Genomic DNA, 19,467 nt, shown 5'->3' on the forward strand with positions numbered 1-19,467 from the left:
TTTAAAAACTGCTATGAATAATTTGTCGCATAGGTGGTTTGTTTCTCGGCTACTAAGTAAGGGTTCTTAACCAAATTGATCAACAACTGGGTCATGACAGTAGGAATGAAATCACTTTATTTAAAGCACCTGGTAAGGGTAATTATCTACGTTATTTGGTTCTAAAGTGTTTTAAGGTTGGGTAGATTAGCTTTTGAATAAAGACACTGAGTCGCAAGGAGCTTTGTTCGCTCCACAATAAAGTTGTCATAACGTAAGGGTGGTCCTGTGGTCAGTTATTGTTATTAAAAATGCCTGATTGTGGGACAAATATAAATTTTAAGGGAAGCGCGATCAATTTTTTCCTAGGAAAGGAAATGAAATTTGATCTAAGACGCTAAAGACCGAAAACTATTCATCCGTGTTATTGGTCCTCAAAAGTTTGGAATGGGAAAGTACTGCGTTGAAAAAACGCAAGAAAAGCCTTGAAAGAATCAAGGAAATGTCGAGAGCATAATAAATAAGAACGTTGACTTTTAATTGAGATTTAAAAGGGAAAAGAATATGAAAAAAAGTAGTTTAATTCTTTGACCTGTAAACATATTGAAATTAAGTAACAGAGGGCTTTTTTAGTGTTTGCATGACTTCGTCTACTCATGAAGGAAGTTGGAAGTATCCATGAAGCCGGTTATGCAAACATTCGGATGTGTCTCGGGGTTCCTTAACTTTCAAAAATTATTCCCTGGTTCTTAGATGAAGGAAAATACTTGAAGAATATTTCTCAGTAATACGGGTGGACATAGAACGTCACTTCCTATCATCTTACCGCACCTTTCTATCAACGACAGCGTGCGTAATATCTTAAACCAAAGTTTAATAAGGAATCGAAAGGAATCAGAGACGATGATATATTGACCACCGTATAAGCTGCTACATGCGACAGATTTTTGCCGGGCAGGCTATTACAGTTCCATGCTCTCATCATGCATGAAACACGCGTCATTTTGCGGAGAACACCAAATGAGAGTGCCTCACCAAAAGGTTCTCCCATTTTGTAATTCATGCTGACATCCTTACCGACGACGTCACCTCTGACTAAAATCATCTGCGAGAAGAATTCAATTTAATACTTAGAGATCTAACTCAATAATTAATTCTCTTGAAGAAATGCCGTGGATTTCATGTCGTTATGGAACTCTTGAAAACAGGAAGACTAAAAGCAGAATCTTCATAGCTTCAGCTACCTCTAATTTGTTCAAAAACATTTCTTCAATAAAATGCATATAGCAGCACTTTTCCTACTGTATAGACTGAAGAAATTCTGTTTTGAAGGCTGATTGTTGCTTGTTTTTAAACTCCATAGCTGATTGGTTATTTTCTCATTCTTCAGATTTTGCTATTGAGGGTTTTAAGGTGTAGGTTAACCAGTGCAACCTTTAGGTATGAAAGTCGTTCCTTTTTAGTTCAAAGTTTAAATTTACAAACAGCATTTGCTAAAATATGTTTATTTGTGCCTACTGCCTAATTTTTTTCTCAATTGTTCTTCAGAAAACCTGTCGTGTTTCACTTTCTTAATAGTTCCAATAAGACTTAATGTCCCTAATTGATTTAATGTGTCTGAATTATTTATAAATGCATGATTTCTTTAAAAAAAATAAACTGCTGGCTCTCTCTCACACACACATAGTCGAAGAATTCGGGCATTATTTTTAATCATAGCTAGAAAACAATCTACAGTACTGTAAAAACTTTCCTGTTAACTTGTTTTGAGAGAAGCTGACATCTTTCTTCACATTTAACAAAACGTTTTGTTATGTGACTTAAGGGTCTTTGTTAAATCTTTCCGTTCGGGTTTTTTTCCAGTACCCAGTTTATCTTGTCTGTGATTTGATTTGCATATGCCGTGACATGTCGTCGCGCCTCAAAAGTTTCAAGGAGCCTAGAATTTGACTTTTTTCCATTCACTTATCAATATATACTTTTGTACATAAAGAAGGCTATTCATTGTTCTTTGTGGAGATTATTTGGTCATCAGTGGTGAATTTAGAAAACGTTCAAAGTAATTTAAGGAAAGAAAGGAAGGTAAGCCCAGTTACTCCTGTAGAGGTATCGCAAAGAGACCTGGGAATTGTCTTATGGTGATTTTTCTGTTTCTGATCGAACATTCGTGGAAAGACGTTTATTAACAATTAAGTGTTCCTGTTTTCCAGAACTTAAAATCGTCTCAAGTCGTAATATCATAGTGTTGAGCTTCCTGCTACTTTTGATTATGTATGTTTATAGTCCAGTAATCATTATTGAAGTAAATACATAGTTAAATAATAGAATATAATTTTCAACCTGTTTCTGTAAAATTGTAACAAAGCCTCCTGTAGGTCCCTTGAAAAAAACTGAATGTTTGGGGCTTGAGTAATTATAACCTGAAGTCAAAACACATTGTAATATCCGCTGGGATGGTTGTGTGGTTATATGAAACCTCATCTTTATAGATATGGTTAATTATTCGCTTGCACAGAGTCGGTTGCTATGGTGACAATCTCCCGCCGAAAGTAATGAGTGTAGAGTATTTGAACGCATATTTAACTACAGCTGTCTCAATTTGTCTGATGTTCCCCGGCATAAAGTTGAAAAACTCGATTAAGCTGTTCGTTGGAATTATATCGGGCGTTTCGTGGGAACATGCTCTTTGTTTTCTACTGCTTTCTTCTCACCGTTTTGGCTTCTCTAATACCAGAAGGACAAGGTGAGATTTTCCTACGGTTATGTCCTAGCTCATGTTTGAGTTCTATTTAAAAGTTTACCGAATCTTTATATTACATTTTTATCATCCTTATAAACATAACTAAGCCTTGAGATATCCACACAAACTTCTTCCAGAAATATTTAAGATAATAAACTAATTTTAACCAAGTTTCGCTCCAAACAGGCATAAGACAACACTCATATTTCATAAGAAGTTCAGAATAAAATTCTAGGGAACATGGGTTTTGGGAAAGTTTACTTCAAAGTAATTAATCAGGTCTCTGCAATGTTTTCGATAAACGTTCTCGAATGTTTGACACGGCACAATGGATAAGTTGACCACAAGCAGATCTACGAATTTTAAAACAAGTGGAAAGTCTTGTTGAACTCAACTGAAATGGCTAGGCCGGATCAAAGGAAAGCTTGACGCGCAACTTTTCAAGTTATTTAATAACTATAGTCTCTTAGAATAGAATAGTGTTTCGTGGACAAGAATTCAAAAGAGAAGAAAAAGCAACAGAGCTTCAAGTTTTACTTTGGGCTGTAACATATTGCATAAAAATTGGCCTTTTGGATAAAATCTGGCTCTAAAGTTAATCCTTAAGTCGATTCAAATATTACAATCCTATAAATCGATGACTTTGTGCATTGCGGGGAGCCTCTGCAGAAAGGAAGCTCTACACGCATATATGCATAAATACACACATACATTCATTGTACTTCCTAAAAAGGGCTTTTTAACCTAAACAGGTGGTTCTCAAGGAAAATTTTACGCAGTCCTGTTTGATCAAAGTTTAGATTATTGACCGTCCATTCGAGGAGTTTCTCAGAGTATTTGATTTTCAAAAATAACGCCGTCAGGTTTTTCAGTTTCTAAAAGCGCGAGAACAAAGGTCGCAAACACCACCTTGTTTTTTTGCTTTGATGGAAATAAATGTGTTTGATTGTATTTTTCGAATACAGAAAAGTAAGTAGCTAAGTGTAGATTCCGTCTAATGGAAAAACACGGACGTGTTCCCTACAGAGGATGTATTTGTGAAAAGGAATTCATCATTAATTGATGCAGACATCCTGTTTTGACTGACATGAAAATTTTTCCTCAGGATCGATAATCAACACCTAACTTTGAGTCCTCACTCTCACAGTAAATTAAAAAGCAAACTGATTTATTCTTTCAGTTAATCGCACCATCAACACCAATCTGAATAATAAAGTTGTCCGTCGAAAACGGAAATTTTTGGAAACACGCTCTTAAAGAAGATGATGTTAAAATGCAGACTTAACCTTACGGCTTGAAAGAAAAATTCCAGAAAAACGAATTTGACAAAAAACCGTTATTTCAGCATGCAGCGTCCTATTTTCTATCGCTTTTCAAGTTTTGTAGTCAATTACTACTTGGACATTACGTTCTTAAAAGCAGTCGCATGATTCCTTTCATCGTTTTTCTACTTCACTCGACCAAAATGTTACAATTTAGGGTTTATTATTCCTGTTACATTCAATTGCGCCCTTAAAATGTGCATGCTCGAGGGTAAATTTTAGTCAGTTCGCCTCCTAGCCATTGTTAATACTCACTACGGATGTAAAACATTTGTTACATTTTTAGAGATAAAAGCCAGGGCCTAAATAGTAACAAAAGAGTTGGTAAAAAAAGGTTTTAATATACAGAGGTGTTTTTAACTCCTTGAGTTATACGTCAGCGAGTTTAATTATCTCTCGCTGATAACACTCAGTATGGTCGAAATCTGAAGTCACGCTACACAACAACACACTTACACTTTTCATGAATTGAGTTTTTTAGCCGAGAGCAAACAAAAGCTTCCCGAAAACACGAATTACTGTACATATCAACAAGGGTTGATTTTAGACTTCGGCGTCGTTTGATCGATTGATCATAGTAGGTGATCGCATCAAGAAGTTAAAAATTGCTGCTATCATTCGGAACAATATTTAAAATCACTCGACTGGTGCTCTAGGCAAGGCAAAAAACCGAAATCCAAATTAAAGCAATGATTCAGGAGTAACACTGCTGTAAAGTTCCAGTTTAAGTAAAAGTTCCTAGTGCCACAAAGCAACTTTCTAACTTAATAGATTTTTTCCCCAGGTAATTGCCGTAATTTAAAATTTACCAGTTTTCATAAACTTGGCTTCCGGTTGGAGAATCACACGGTTCGAACTATTGACGTTGTCAACGAGGATCTCTGCATGTTTCAATGCTACTTGGAACCTAACTGCGTCAGTTATAACTTCTGTGAGATAAAACATTCGTCTGGAAAACATAAGTGTGATCTGAATAACGCGACTATTGAACACGATGAAGACCTGGTGGAATACAAAAGTTGTATTTACCGCGGAGCAGAGGTGAGTATGAATTCTATGGGCTAAAAGTAATATTCCTTGTCCGAGAAAGATTTGATACCGCACTAATATAGGGGATACCCCAGCCTCTCTGTTAAGAACAAGTCTTTGTAAGAATCAAACTTGGCAAATAAAAATTTTCAAACCCCCTTCAAATTTTGCATGCAGTTAGGCACAGGGGGGATGCACAAAAATGCCCTTTTTAAAGGTCGCAGCACTCTTGTTGCCATGGTAACAACGGCTGCTTGTTTGAGGCCTAGGGCCCTCATTTTCATACAAAAACGTCGCAAAGAAGAGTGAAATGTTTATTTCTCTATCTCAAGCTAAATACAACATTACAAATTGCCACTTCTACCATACATAGTGACATTATTCGCCTTCACTTTGATTTATTCAATTTTCCCTGAGAGTGAATGTGAACACACCAATAGATTATTCATCTCGGTACAGTTTCGGTCATTTTTGTTGTCGGGTAAAACAGGGAAAACATTTCTATGAATTTCTCCAAAAGCGCACCGATTCTGGAACTGAAACTACCCACCAAGCTGGTTATAATATTCTTGTTTTTAAATATGTAAAAATCTCTGCGGGCCTGCCTCTACTTTTTATAGGGGTAATTCGCGAAAAAAAGCTCAAAATCAGATATTGCATAATTTGGCGTTTGGTGTTTACATCTAATGTTCTCAACAACAAATGTTTCAGACAAATTAAAAGTGCGAGGCTTTGAAAGAATGTTATCTTATGAGCAATATCCCGAAGAGAAATCTCGCCTCTAGCTGTCATCTTTTAAAAAAATTGATCAACCTTCATGGAGGACTACTCGACGTAACTACAAACATATACCTCAAATCGTGTGCATATCATCCAGATTCCGAGTGCTGCACCTTCTTTCATGGGAATTTGAGCAACCCGAAGTCCTCTGAAGATACACTGATATACTTGTATGTCATTTGAAACATGCTGAAGTCGGCTGATCTACACGAAAGTATCCTCACACCGGTCATTTGTCATGGAAACGTACGTTATCACGATGGCGTGACGCTGTATTTCTCCATAAAGTTTCCATCGGTTGCTCCAAAGAAGACAGGAAATGGTTATTTTTCATATATATCAGCAGATTTCCGCTTTCTGAATTAAAAACAACTAAAAAAAAAAGAGGAAAGCCTTGATTGAACGCTCGTAAACACTGAGAATCTAAGAGTACAAATCGTAATTTGTCAGCGGCAGTACTACATGTAAAACCTAGTTGCAACAATAACAATTTGAATTCGGGCAGTTATCATTTCCTTGTGACAGTAACTAAGATATTTTAAATCATCTGGAAACTGTCAGAAAACTGTTAGAAAATTTGCATAAGATATGACAAGGAGAGACTTATCACCGCCGCAGTGCTATCGAGTCAATCAATGTTTCCTTCCATGTCTTGATAAAGAAAGTATCATAACAAAGTTCGAAATAAAAGATTAATTCCACCTCTCAAACAACTTATTATCTTCACGCAAATCGCAACTTGTCACTTGAACGAAACTCCCTATGGTTAATATGAAATCTGGATTGCTTCATGTCCTTCAGGAAAAAGAACAGCGATTCCATCACCATTATTTTCCATACCTTTCTCCCGGATATCTTTTACAAGCTTAAAGAAAGATGAATATAACGCAATCTCCCAGAGATTTACACTAGAGGAAGTCAAAGGTCTCTTTAATTTTCCCCTGAGGTGGTCGGCTCACCAGGAAGAAAAAGGAGATCGTTCAGTCCAATAACGTTAGTCTGTGGAGATTATCAAGCTAATAACAGAGAAGATCGTGCCATTTGGTTCATCAGTGACAGCATTAAATATTGAAAATTTTCATTTCCCAAGATGTTTGATTCTTACAGAGACTTGTTCTTAAATACCCCGCTTGCAACGGGAACAAATGAACACATGCGAGGGAACTGTCATGCCTGCAAAATCATTTTAAGTTTCTTTCTTCCTTTCCTTCCTAAGAATGCTTGTAAGCAGAATCCCTGCAAGAATAATGCAACATGCCAAGCTGGCTTTACAGACAGAGACTATCAGTGTTTGTGTGTTGATGGATCTGGATTTAAAGGCCATAACTGTGATGAGGGTAGGGAGTCTTATATTTTTATTGAAGCAGAAACATAATGTACCAGTGATAAGCTCCGCAGGCTCCTCCCTCAAATTGAAGTTCTTTTAGGTGATTGGGCAGACTTATTTGAAAGGGGTGAGTACCAAACAATCGCGAACACCTCAATAGTTTGATAGTCACAGAACATCGCAAGTGAAAGCCTTTGCCTTTCATGGCTTGCTAGAAGAATAATCCAGAATGGCAAGAGTTATTCATAATTCAAAAGAGGACCTAGATATGAACGATTATGTTGCTTCTCATGGTTCATCTTGGAAAGGGATTCATCACTCATCTGTGTTTTTATCTCATTCAGTCTCAATTTTTTTAACGCGGTTTCTTACCCACCATCTACGCGAAGTAATTGTAATCTCTCAGTTTCCTTTCTTACGAAGCCGAAATGTCAAAAAAACTGAGGAAAAAGTTTACGCAAATATCAGGCGTGACCCCATATCTAAATAAAAACATAAAATAATGAAAATCTTTAAGGAAACCAACTTAGATAAAGTCCTTCGTCTTCTCTTTCCTTTTATAGACATAGACGAGTGCTTGTCTGGTAAACATGGCTGTGAGGGTAATACGACATGCAATAACACCATTGGATCGTACTGCTGCAGGTGCAAGAAAGGATATCAGGGAAATAACACAAATTGTACTGGTAAATATTCTTATCTGACAACAGGAAACGCTCGCGTGAAGACGAAAATTCGTGCAGCCACAGCAAGTCGAAATAACCTTCATGCCCTAATGGTATTCATTTTGTTGTCTCAGACATAGATGAGTGTTTGAACGGAACACACGGTTGTGATGTGAATGCTGAGTGTAACAATACCCTGGGATCTTACAAGTGCACGTGTAAAGATGGATTTCAAGGAAATGGAACCAAATGCACAGGTAACTGGTCCTGACATATTCACACTCCGTCTGTTATCTTCAGTTTTTCAGATTAGTGAGAGAAACGGTCTCATCTATATTAGTTTCCTTTTTGTGTTCTAGATCTAGATGAGTGTATGATCGGAACACATGACTGTGACGTAAATACTAAGTGTAACGTTTCCCTAAGATCTCACAATTGCACGTTTAAAGATGGAATTCAAGGAAATGGAACTAACTGTACACGTAACTAGTTGTAACATACCATACTCTCAATTTTCTCGATGATACCTGCATATGACAAAAAAGAATGACCAGAAAACTGTTTTTTGTTGATTTAGATATTAACGAATGCACTGAAGGTAAACACGACTGTGATGTAAATGCTGAGTGTAACAATACCTTGGGATCTTACAAATGCACTTGTAAAGATGGATATGAGAGAAATGGAGCCAACTGCACAGGTTAGTCAGAAGCCAAGGTACCAAACAATGTTTTCACAATACAAAAAAAAGTTAACTGTCAACCCAATTGATGTATACTTGGCTGCTTCAGACAAGAAACGCAGTATTGTCAGCGTGTAAGTTATTGGTTGAACAGACGCCGGCACGAGACTAGCAAAATTGCAGGGTGCTCTGCAAGTGAACATTATTCCAAAACTTTTGGCTTATTGATAGCGCTCCTTTAGAGAAATTCCGGTCTGTAATCATTTGCGAGAAAAGAAAAAGGACCATAAGTTGTGATAATGACCAAAGAACTATCGACGTTGTAGATGCAAATTATGGTAGACTGGACTCAAACACTTGTAAGCATTCCGCAGTTAGCAATACAAACTGCAAAGCTGCGAACTCTCTTTTCATTGTGCGGTTGAAGTGCAACGAAAAAGCAAGTTGTGAGCTGCATGCAGATTCTTCAGTTTTTGGTCATGATCCATGCCGAGGCACATATAAATACTTGGAAGTCAAGTACAAGTGTGTGAAGTTAGGTTAGTAGCTATAGCTATTGTTGTATGCTCTTAACTGGGGGGAGAAATGGCCTTTTGCTACCATTTAGGACGCATTTATTTTAGAATTGCGTCACGTGCTAGATCACCCGTCCATTTTCAGTCGGGGGCGTATTAAAAAAAATACGCAAAGAAGCAATCGCTAATATAGTCAGTACTCAAATATCAAATCTTTTTTCGAATTAATGCCTTTACACTTTTATCAAAGACATGGTGGATAAGCATTCATTTGTTACCGGGGTTTCAGTTTCATTTTCCCTTGAGTGGCGCCCGCAAAAGCAAAGGAAAACTCGACAAGGTGGTCTGGGATAAATTTTATGCACTAGGGAAAAAGTTCTGAACTGCCGTCTGGTCGGTGAATCCTGGGTGGATCATGGGAACACCAAAGGAGTGCAAACTGACAATTTTCAAGCCATATGCAGAAAAATTCAATATTAGCATGCCAGACCATTTTCCTGCATAAATGGTGAGATAAAAAAGGTTCAGTTCAATAATTCTGGATCGCACCTTCGTGTACGTTGCTGATGAGCACTGCTGCTGAACTAAAGCAAATGAAAATTTAGAGGTACCCTCTGTCTTGACTCCTGGTTAATCATTCAGTAGCACAACAAGATAGACTTATTGTATACATTGAAGAGAGAATGTCCACTACGACTGAGCGAAAATGGAAATTCGTGGTACATCTCGAAAAATCAAAATTCTTCATATTTTCTCTGACGATAGCCTTTAGTGGCTTGAGAAACGTGATAGGATTTTTCTTCCAGAAATATCTTTTTAAACTTTCATGAAATGAAAAAGCCGTCACGAGCCAAAGTGTCCTGAAAGGCATCCGAAAAATACGTGATTGTTACCTTCCCATAGAATTCACCCTTTTGAATTCGCATCATAGAAAGAACCGTTTCCTGCTTTCAACATTGCTGTTGAAGTCTTTGCAAGTAACTTGACTTCAATCTTACGCCAGTGAATAAAATTTAGAGGTCACGGTAAGCCGATGAAATTCACTAAAATTCACCTTCGAATAATTTGCAATTTAGCGTGTTTTTTTTTTTAAAGGACATTTTTTGTATTCGGTAAAACATTGAAGAACTTGAAATTGATATTCTTAAGAGAATAAATGCTGGTCTAAAATGGGGTGTAAAAATTAGTTTCGAGCTTTCTACCAGCGCCGAGCAGGAAGCCTCTTTAATTATAAATAGCGGTTATCACAACAAAAGCGTGTCAACCGGAAGTCAACAAATAGCACATCCTCCAAACCCGGAAGCAAAGGATTGTAAAATTGTTACATTATAATTGATCTGATTAGTCGTCACCAATCCACAGCGTTGAAGAACTGCATTTTTAGATCCTCTGAATAAGATATTGACTAAATATCTATTTCCGTGAGTATTTTATCGTTGGACATTTTAAAATTAGTATCGCCCTGAGCCGGATCAACTTACATGGGTTTATTCAATTTTCCCAGCTTATTTTTTTCATGATCTTTTAGAAGCAAAACAAAATACCAAGAAGCCACACGAATAGACGAAATCTAAATTCCCATCATGTAGGGCTTCAAGGAAACGAACAAATTGACGGCATCTAGGAAAAACAATAGCGACCACTTCATTACATCGACAACCTAGTTCTTAGATTGGGGTGGGAAGAAGAGAAACCTTGGGAACGAGGTTGCGACATCAATAAATGGATTCCAAATTAGTGACACGGATATCCCACCTTAAAAGGCTTCAGAGACAGCTATTAATAGGGTGAGAATAGGGTTACCACCATTTTTTTTCCATCTTAGGGGCACATTTAATTGACACACTCCATTATAATCAGTCGTCGTTGTTAACAATCTTAAGGGGTATTCAGGGCGGCGACAAAGATTTTTTCCCCATGCTCCTGACGAACTTTACGGCATGACTAAATGAAAGTTCTGTTGGAGCAATTCAATAACATTGGCTTGGCCACTCACTCCTCAACGCTGATATGCGCATTCCTCGCAAGGCGACTGCAGTTTTTTCGATGTAAGGCTTCTTGCGACTAACTGTTACATCTGAAAGGTCAGTGTTAACCCAGGTGGTACTCCCATATAAAAATGACAGGAGTGCTCTTCGGAGAATTTCGAAAACACCCCTAAAAGGTATCAAAATAGTGTTAAACGGGCGTGGCCCAGATTCATTTTGATGTACTAATAATTCCAAAAATATAAGTTATTTGCGCAAATACACTCACGGTCTTGTCATTTTTCAGAATGATAACCTTAAATTCCCCTAAACTGCAGCAACTCTAGCGGCGGTTGTTAGTGAGAAAAAGCAGGAACCAATGGGCTCCTGCAAAAAGCTAAGAGCCGCAGAATATCAACTCTCGCTTCAACAAGTAGAAACTTGGTTTAAAATTTATATGGCCGTATCAAGGAAGAGCGACTGAATATTATTTTTTGTGCCCTCGATTTTGTCTTGTTTAAATTAAACGGGAAAAAATGTTTTTTACCTATGTGGATTAGTTTTATCGGTGTGAAGATCTGTGGCGCCTTAATTTCTGCAATGTTAACGTCCTCTTTGTTACGAAAGATATGTTATTTATTCACATCACCTCCTACATTTTGCAGTTTATCTCCGTGCAATCAGCATTCGTGTTTCAATTTGGTTCTTTTGTTTCTGCAACAACGTACCTAAATTTTGTAACGTAATTAGTCTAACTATTGAATTGCACCTCGGCCGCTTGTAGGAATATTGTTGCGTGATAGGTAAATTTATTCATAATTACACACTAAGGATCTGAATGGAGGAAAATAGCAATTCGCGGGGTATTTTGTCTGAGCTATTGTAGGTTCACCGTTATAAAATTGTATTAATCAATGTTCATTTCATGGGAGGTAAACGTGTAGCGAAAGTATGTAAGACAATTTAAAAGAGGTTCTAAAAATCTTGTAGGACGAGTTAAGATTGCCATCGATCGCCTTTATTGACCTTTACTCAGGCGGTTAGTTATAAGCCGACATGGCTAGAACTAACCTGAAATATAAAGAAATTTTTTCTTCAAGATGAGCTAAACGTGACCTTTCTTTTGTACGTTTTCTTTCTCAAGGAAAAAAAGGATTAATTTACAAGTATACAAGTATTTTGTTGAAGGCATACGTTTGTTGTTACCAGTTGTTGACAGTTAATTGACGTGATTATCCCAATTTTTAAAGCCACGGTGCTCGGTCCTCATTGAAAGCCCGGAAATGAATTATATACCTGCTTTTATAACAACATTTCCTTTTCCAAGGATTTTAAATTTCAAGCGATTCAGAGCTTTACCGGGAACAGAAAATGTCGCTGAAAAAAAGTGAACGAAATAGAGAATTTTCAGTACGAGTACAACTGATGTGGACAGAAGCCAAAATGTACTCAGATTATGTAAAATGGAGAATATCTACCAATGGCGTGTGAGCAATTTAAGGTATATTGAGATGTTGTGACTCTCTTTTTTTATTTGGTAATTTTAGATTTTCTTTTGTTTTAAAATAGATTTACATTGTCAAGGAACACTTGGTATGGAAAGTGGTGCAATAACCGATGAGCAGATAAGTTTGTCATCCCAACAAGAGAATGAGGCGAAAATTGTAAGATTACATCAGACAGGGACGACTTGGATAGCTGATAGGAATGATTATAATCCGTGGCTTCAGCTCGATCTCAGAGCTCAAAACACTGAAGTAACACGAGTGGCAACACAGGGATCCCATCAACATAACAAATGGGTGAAGAAGTACAAGCTACAATACAGCAACTATGGAGTGAGATTTCAAAACTACAAGGAACAAGAACAAACCATATCAAAGGTAAAACTCATCAGAGGCCTGGAAGGATTCTAAAACATGAGCTGCTCATTGTACACAAAGCCAAGTTCATTCCTCAACTTAAACTTCCCAATGTATCCTTTGAGTAGTTTGCTAGGACAAACAATCCTCTTTGCAATCAGATCAGCTTCGTTTCTCAATTTGTTATGATGCATGAGTCGGCAGTTTTTCAAGAAATTGTTACGATGTATGAAAATTTCATACATTTACCATTTTCTTTGCCTAGGTACAAATCTCACCTTGATCTAGTTTTTGATTACCCTTAGATAGATATTTGCAGAAAAATTTCAACTTAATTTTACCGTAGGGTGGCATGGGATGAATTTCATGAATCAAATCGCTCGTGAAATATTTCACTATTTACCCGGTGAAAACATTGCATAATATAATTACAAAGATTTTTTTTAAAAAATTACCATGTATACGAAGCGGGCACGTACCGCGCATTTTGAATAAAAACACTCAACTTTTATTTCACATATATTATGATGCAGGAATTTGACGGAAACAAAGACATGAACAGTGTTGTTTATCACGACCTCAATCCACCAATCATAGCAAGGTACATACGTTTTCTACCAGTGGAGTGGAAAGGTGAGATATCAGTGAGAGTGGAATTGTATGGATGCGTGAAAGGTAAGGAAAATGGCTTTCCTCTAAAGTTGATAATCATTGTATACATCACAGTTGATCTGATCATAGGAGCTCTTTAAGGTTTTTCATTTCGTTGAAAGTTTCTTTGAATGTGTTAACGACATTTCTTAGCTCAGTGTAAACTACGCTTGATCAATTGCCTCATGATCTCATAGCTTGCCTTTATTTCGCTGCCGTAGATAACTTATATTTGTAAAACGTCTGCCGACTTTCCGTAAACAGAATGTGGAAGATTTCTCGGCATGCAAAGCGGTGAAATCTCTGACGGACAAATAAGCGCTTCTTCAGAGAGAGACTCTAACCACTCCGCCAGTCAGAGCAGACTTCATGTTATAAATCCTGACAGAGAGGGATCTTGGGCAGCTAAAAATGATGATACGGATCAGTGGCTACAAGTGGATCTGGTTATTCTGCACACTATAGTGACACGTGTGGCAACACAAGGAAGTAATGGACCCAAGAGGGAGTGGGTTACAAAGTACATCCTGCAGTACGGCAACGATACAGAAATGTTCTACAATTACACAGTCCCAGAACAAAACACAATGAAGGTAAAATTGATTTGTTGTGAATTGATTCCCATTTAAACAGGAAAAGAAGTATTTTTGGATGATCATTGGCAGGGGTTTTGCTAACGCACCGCCAGTAATAATTGTATAATATCGAGGCCCCCAAGAGGAAAGATTGGAGGAATGGTGTATGATTGAGTTGGGGGACTGTTGTCACATCGTAATAACTGTTATTCATAAAATTAATTCTTATCAAAGATTTAATGGAAACCTCTTATGTTGTTACTTCAAAGGTTTTTGCTGGAAACATTGATCAGAATACCGTGGTTTATCACGACCTTAACCCACCAATCACAGCGCGTTACATTCGTTTTAAACTAGTAGAGTGGCAGGACTGGATATCAATGAGGGTAGAGCTGTATGGCTGTGTACCAGGTAAGGCCTGAATGACAATTATGATTGAGCGTTACCTCTTGTAACGAGTAATTTATACCAGATAATACTTCATTTCCTGTTCAAAAGCGAGCGCTTGGATATTGTTTGCTGTGTGTCATCTCAATCACAATCGAGCTGCTACAAGTTGACACGAGTTTTCTGGACCAATAACAGGGCGAAGAAAGGCAAAAAACCAATAAAATCCTGGACAACTTGTTGTAATCATTTGAAAATTGCTCTGCATAGTATTATTCAATTGACTTATCAGCTTTGGTCACATGGAGTTCCTTCCTTCTTCACTCTCCTCTTTTCACTGTCACGTGTGATCGCCGAACCACAAACTGGAATAATTTGACGAGAAAAACTACTCTTATTGTGGGAATGGGAAGGAAACCTTGTCTTTTCTTGAGATTTTTAGATTCTCCAACAACAAAACCTCGTGATGGCTCAACCGTACAGTTTATAAAAGTATCATGTCGGTATTCAAAAACACCACTTTGATTCTGGTCGGCAATCAATATGTTATTGTCGAATGTAATCCGTAGATGTAATGAAGTAAGTCAATGCCCGACTATCGAGGATTTCTACTTTCTAAAAATACAAACGTGAGCAAGCGTCGGAAAATGCAGTGTCCGACTTGTTCGAACACTGCAAGTGACTGACGTTTCTATTCCATTTTTTCGGTGATTTAATAATTTACGTAACTACAAGAACATTTCCTCGTAATAGTACCATGAGTAATGGCAAAAAAAACTCTGACAATTTCTTACCAACAACATTACTTTTATTTTATGGTTTTATGCAGGATTTACAGCTGTGTTTACAAATCTTGGTAAGGCTAGATCAGGGGGTCCAAAGTCGATTGGTAGTTATTACAAAGATCAATACCATGACGGACAAGTAACGGTGTCCAGCGGTATTCAACTGTGGACTGTGCCACGCACTGGTAAATACAGAATAGAAGCAATAGGAGCCTCAGGGGGGTACAGTGAGGACAGTTTTATCAAAAGCGGAGGAAGAGGGGCACGAATGATTGGAAACTTTAATTTGACCAAAGATGAGATCATTCATGTACTTGTTGGTCAAAAAGGGGAAAAAGGGAATTCAAACCCAAAAACAGCCGGAGGTGGAGGAGGTACATTTGTAGTGAGAGAAAACAACAAGCCTTTGATTATAGCTGGAGGTGGAGGAGGAATTAAAAATATATCGGAACAACATCCAGGATGTGATGCGTCCATAAACACAACAGGGAATGGAGGGTATAACTTGCCACTGGGTTCAGGAGGAAGCAACGGAAATGGAGGAAACGCCAGTACAAAATATTCAGGTACGCGGAGAAAGAAGAAAAAAACAAAACAATCAGTAGGTTCAATCCATAAGGAAAAGAGGACGACAGTAAGATTTATCAGAACTTAATTATTGAAATTAATAATTCTAACTTTGAAGCTTTTCTTTTCTCGAAGGCACCCTTAAAATATCAGTTTTTTAAAAAATCCAACGCATCACTTCATGTACATTTCTTTTGTCCTGATAAACTGTTCTATTTCTAGCAATTGACCACCCAATAATATTTTTAAATAAACTTCTAAAAATTTAGAAGTGCACTAAGTTGACAACATTGCGAATCGTCGTTTAAACGCTCTTAAGTAAGTAATCAAATAGAAGCCATTTATGAGACAACTGCTTCTCAGTTTTCGTTTATTGTAGGTGGTGGCGGCGGCGGCTTCTACAGTAATGGACAAAGTGCTTGGGGCGGTTCTGGTCGAGGAGGTAAAGGATATCTTCAAGGAGGAGAGGGTGGAGAATCTAAGGGTGGGTTTGGAGGTGGCGGTGGTTTACTTGGAGGTAATCGTGGAGCTGGAGGCGGTGGAGGTTACTCTGGAGGAGACGGTGGAGCTAATGAAGAGTTTTCCTGTGGGGGAGGGGGAGGATCTTTTAACAGTGGGACAAATCAGCAGAATGAATGTTGTTTCAATAGGTATGGACATGGTAGAGTGATCATCACGTTTCTTCAGTGACATGCCCTTGGCAGCACTTTCTCTCACAAAAGAGGCTAATTCTGTTTTGAAAGCTGATTAGTCTTTAAACTCCGGAATTGAATAATATTTTGTTTTATATTCAAGGTCAGTTACTGAGCGCTTTAAGGTGTTGGCCAAACGGTGCAACCTGAGGAATTAAATTCATTTGTTTTTTAGTTCAGATTTTAGATTTACAAACACAGTTTTCTAGAATATATATTTTTTCTGAACATCTCCTGACATAAGGATCACGCTCTCATAAAAACTGCTGTTTTTGTTCTTTTTCCGGCTCTTTTTTGAGCAATTTGTCTGATGGACATTTGCATCAATTGAGAACTAATTCACAAATAACATGCAGGTAATGAGGACTAGTGAGTATTTTGTAGAGAAAATGTTGTGAACATAGTATTTCGTATTTTTTCTGTACTTCAATCATTACATATATTTAAGAATGATTTTCAACTGACTACGAGGGTTTATCAACTCATTTTTGTTGATTAAGTCAAAACCAAACTCGATTTTCAATTTTAATACGATCAGCTTGACCCAGTATCTTTGTTTTTCCGGCCGCTCTTTGGGCCGACTGATTGCATTTTTTCGCGCGACACAGCTTGCAGTTTTACGGCCATTGACGCTGGTTATAAATTATCTAAAAAACTTTTATTTGATTTGGGATTTGTATGGCCTCATTTGTTGATTATCAACAGAATCCTCTATCTATAAATATTTTATCTTTGTTTTGGTTTTACAGTGATACTCTTGATTTAATGTTTCAAAGCTTTCAATAACACCTTAGGTTGGAAGGATCCGGGCAGTAGAAAAAGAGAGGGCCGAAATATAGTGGCGAGGGCACAACTCTTATGCTTTGTGGTTTCACTGATAAATCTCAATGATTCGGTCTCGTTTCTCGAAATACGTGAAAGCAAAAGTAAGGATGGGAATCAAATATTATGTCATTCTTCGGTGTTCTGTTTCAAAACCACGTTTATTCATTGGACTGGGAATACTGATACGCCTACAGAGCGAACTGGTGCCGTAATAATTGGTGTTATAATAGAGTGTGGGACCAAAAAGGCTCTCAGTCTGACCACTGATCAGGACTCACACTGGAACAGAATTCTTTTAATAGCTTTCGCTGGAACTGTAAGTTAGATCGACTATGTGACGATCACGAACATAGTCGTATCTTTGTTGATATCGTCAATTTATAATTGGTCATTAAATAATATGCAAGGAAATAGGACTAGCTAGTATTTTAAAAAGAAACTATTATGAGTTCAGTTCTTCAGATTTCACGTGTTACATTATGAGAATGCTTTTCAATCGACTTTAAGCGTTTATCATGTAATCAATTTGTTTTTCTTTGTCAGCTCAAAACAAAAAGCAACTTTTCAATTTTCACTCTCACAGTTAGACCCAGTATCCTTGTTTCTCCTCCCTTTGGGTCGTATTTTGCTGCGGCCACTTTAAGTAATGTGCTTCCAGATGTTGATTAATTGAGAGGGGACTAACGAATTCTAAAACGAGATTCAGCCATTAAGGTTCTGTTTCTCTTTTCAGAGAGCAGGGCATAAAAGCGGTTTTATATGTCAACGTGTTTTATATGACACGTTTAAGTTTCCACAAAACTTTATTTACTTGTTAGATTAGAATGTTTTTGTCAACATTTAGAATAACTTTTTAGGAGGCTCTCGCGCTCTTTCATATAAAAAGGAGGAGAAAGGTGTAGTTGTAATAACAACTATCATTTTGCGTGAGTCTTCAGTCAGTAGTGTCAGTTTAAATTACTTTATGTTAAAAATCAATAAATTGGTTCCTAGATGTCAGTAATGGCTCTTTACTTAGTTGCACTTAAGTTATAAAATAACACATTGAGAAATATTAATACTTTATTTGGGGAAAGAACGTGGAAATGTGTTTCACCGAAATACGAGAAGCTTCAAGTTCAGTGCAACAATTTTCCGACCTTCGTTTTTGGTTTTTGGTTTTTTTGCTTCCTTATCCGTTCAGTCTCTTTTCTTGCCTTACTTTCTCAACCCTCTTAACGTTGCCTCCCTTGGTTAGAGACGGAAGATTCACTTACGACTCACGTGGCCGTTGAATGGCCTTGAACACAGGCCTAGTGGATAGTGAATTGTAGATATAAGAGGCATTTTGCGTCCCTACTAACTCTGCAAACATTTTCAAAAGTTAAGAGCCATTTTCCGAGAAAATCGAAAATCGCATGACACTCGTGAAAAAAACGAATTTTTTTCCTCTCGCCAAAACATCCCTTTTAGTAACCTTATTGAAGAAAAAATAATTTTGGGTTCAAGCGATTCATTGTACGGGAGAAATTACAAAAAGTTTGAAAAATCGATTTTTTGCTGGTTTTTCGTACTCAAAAGAACAAAATCCGACCGCAACTTCGAGAAAACGGTGAACGCATAAGAAACAATCCCTAACATCGAAACTTCAGCCAAGTATTATTTCGTACTTACTCTTTAATTTCCTGAAAGAAATTTGAAGAAAGAAGTTTTTAACATTTACAATCGACATGTTTAAAAAGGTCAAATTTGTATCCCTGGAAATGTTAATAAATGAAGGCGAACTTTAACTGTTGTAAAAGGCCACTGGTATATGCCGCTTCCTAGTAAAACCCATATAGAATAAAACCTTGGCTATTGAACTAAATTACTGGGAAGTTTTAGCTCTGGAAATCCGATATAGTCCTCACACTAAAGTAAGCAATTTGAGTATCTGAGTAAATGAAATTCATGCAAATTAGACGGCCCGCTGAATAAATTCATATTTTTAACGCAAAGTTTTGTTGAACGAACAACTTACCATTGCTTGTTGCGATAGAAGTTAAATCCATCTCTCAATCTGTTTGTCCTGTGAAGTGGCAACTCATCCATACCTGATTTTGACCAAAATGTGTCCAGCAACTTCAGCGCTTGAGCTA

The 19,467-nt window shown here is 37.4% G+C and overlaps 1 protein-coding gene across 1 annotated transcript in view; it reads left to right on the forward strand.

The window, feature by feature from the left end:
• The window catches only part of LOC149039463 (uncharacterized), a 51,524-nt gene extending 33,188 nt beyond the window's left edge, over positions 1-18,336 (forward strand). The window contains exons 11-15 of the mRNA XM_089185813.1: positions 7,977-8,099; positions 13,784-14,112; positions 14,364-14,505; positions 15,311-15,832; positions 16,213-18,336. Of these exons, the coding sequence (XP_089041939.1) occupies positions 7,977-8,099; positions 13,784-14,112; positions 14,364-14,505; positions 15,311-15,832; positions 16,213-16,523 (1,427 nt within the window). The 3' untranslated portion in view covers positions 16,524-18,336. The remainder of the gene's footprint in view (positions 1-7,976; positions 8,100-13,783; positions 14,113-14,363; positions 14,506-15,310; positions 15,833-16,212) is intronic.
• The last annotated feature ends 1,131 nt before the right edge of the window (positions 18,337-19,467 follow it).

This window comes from Pocillopora damicornis, chromosome 10 (assembly GCF_964200805.1).
Source record: "Pocillopora damicornis chromosome 10, jaPocDami1.2, whole genome shotgun sequence".
Taxonomy (NCBI): Eukaryota; Metazoa; Cnidaria; class Anthozoa; order Scleractinia; family Pocilloporidae; genus Pocillopora; species Pocillopora damicornis.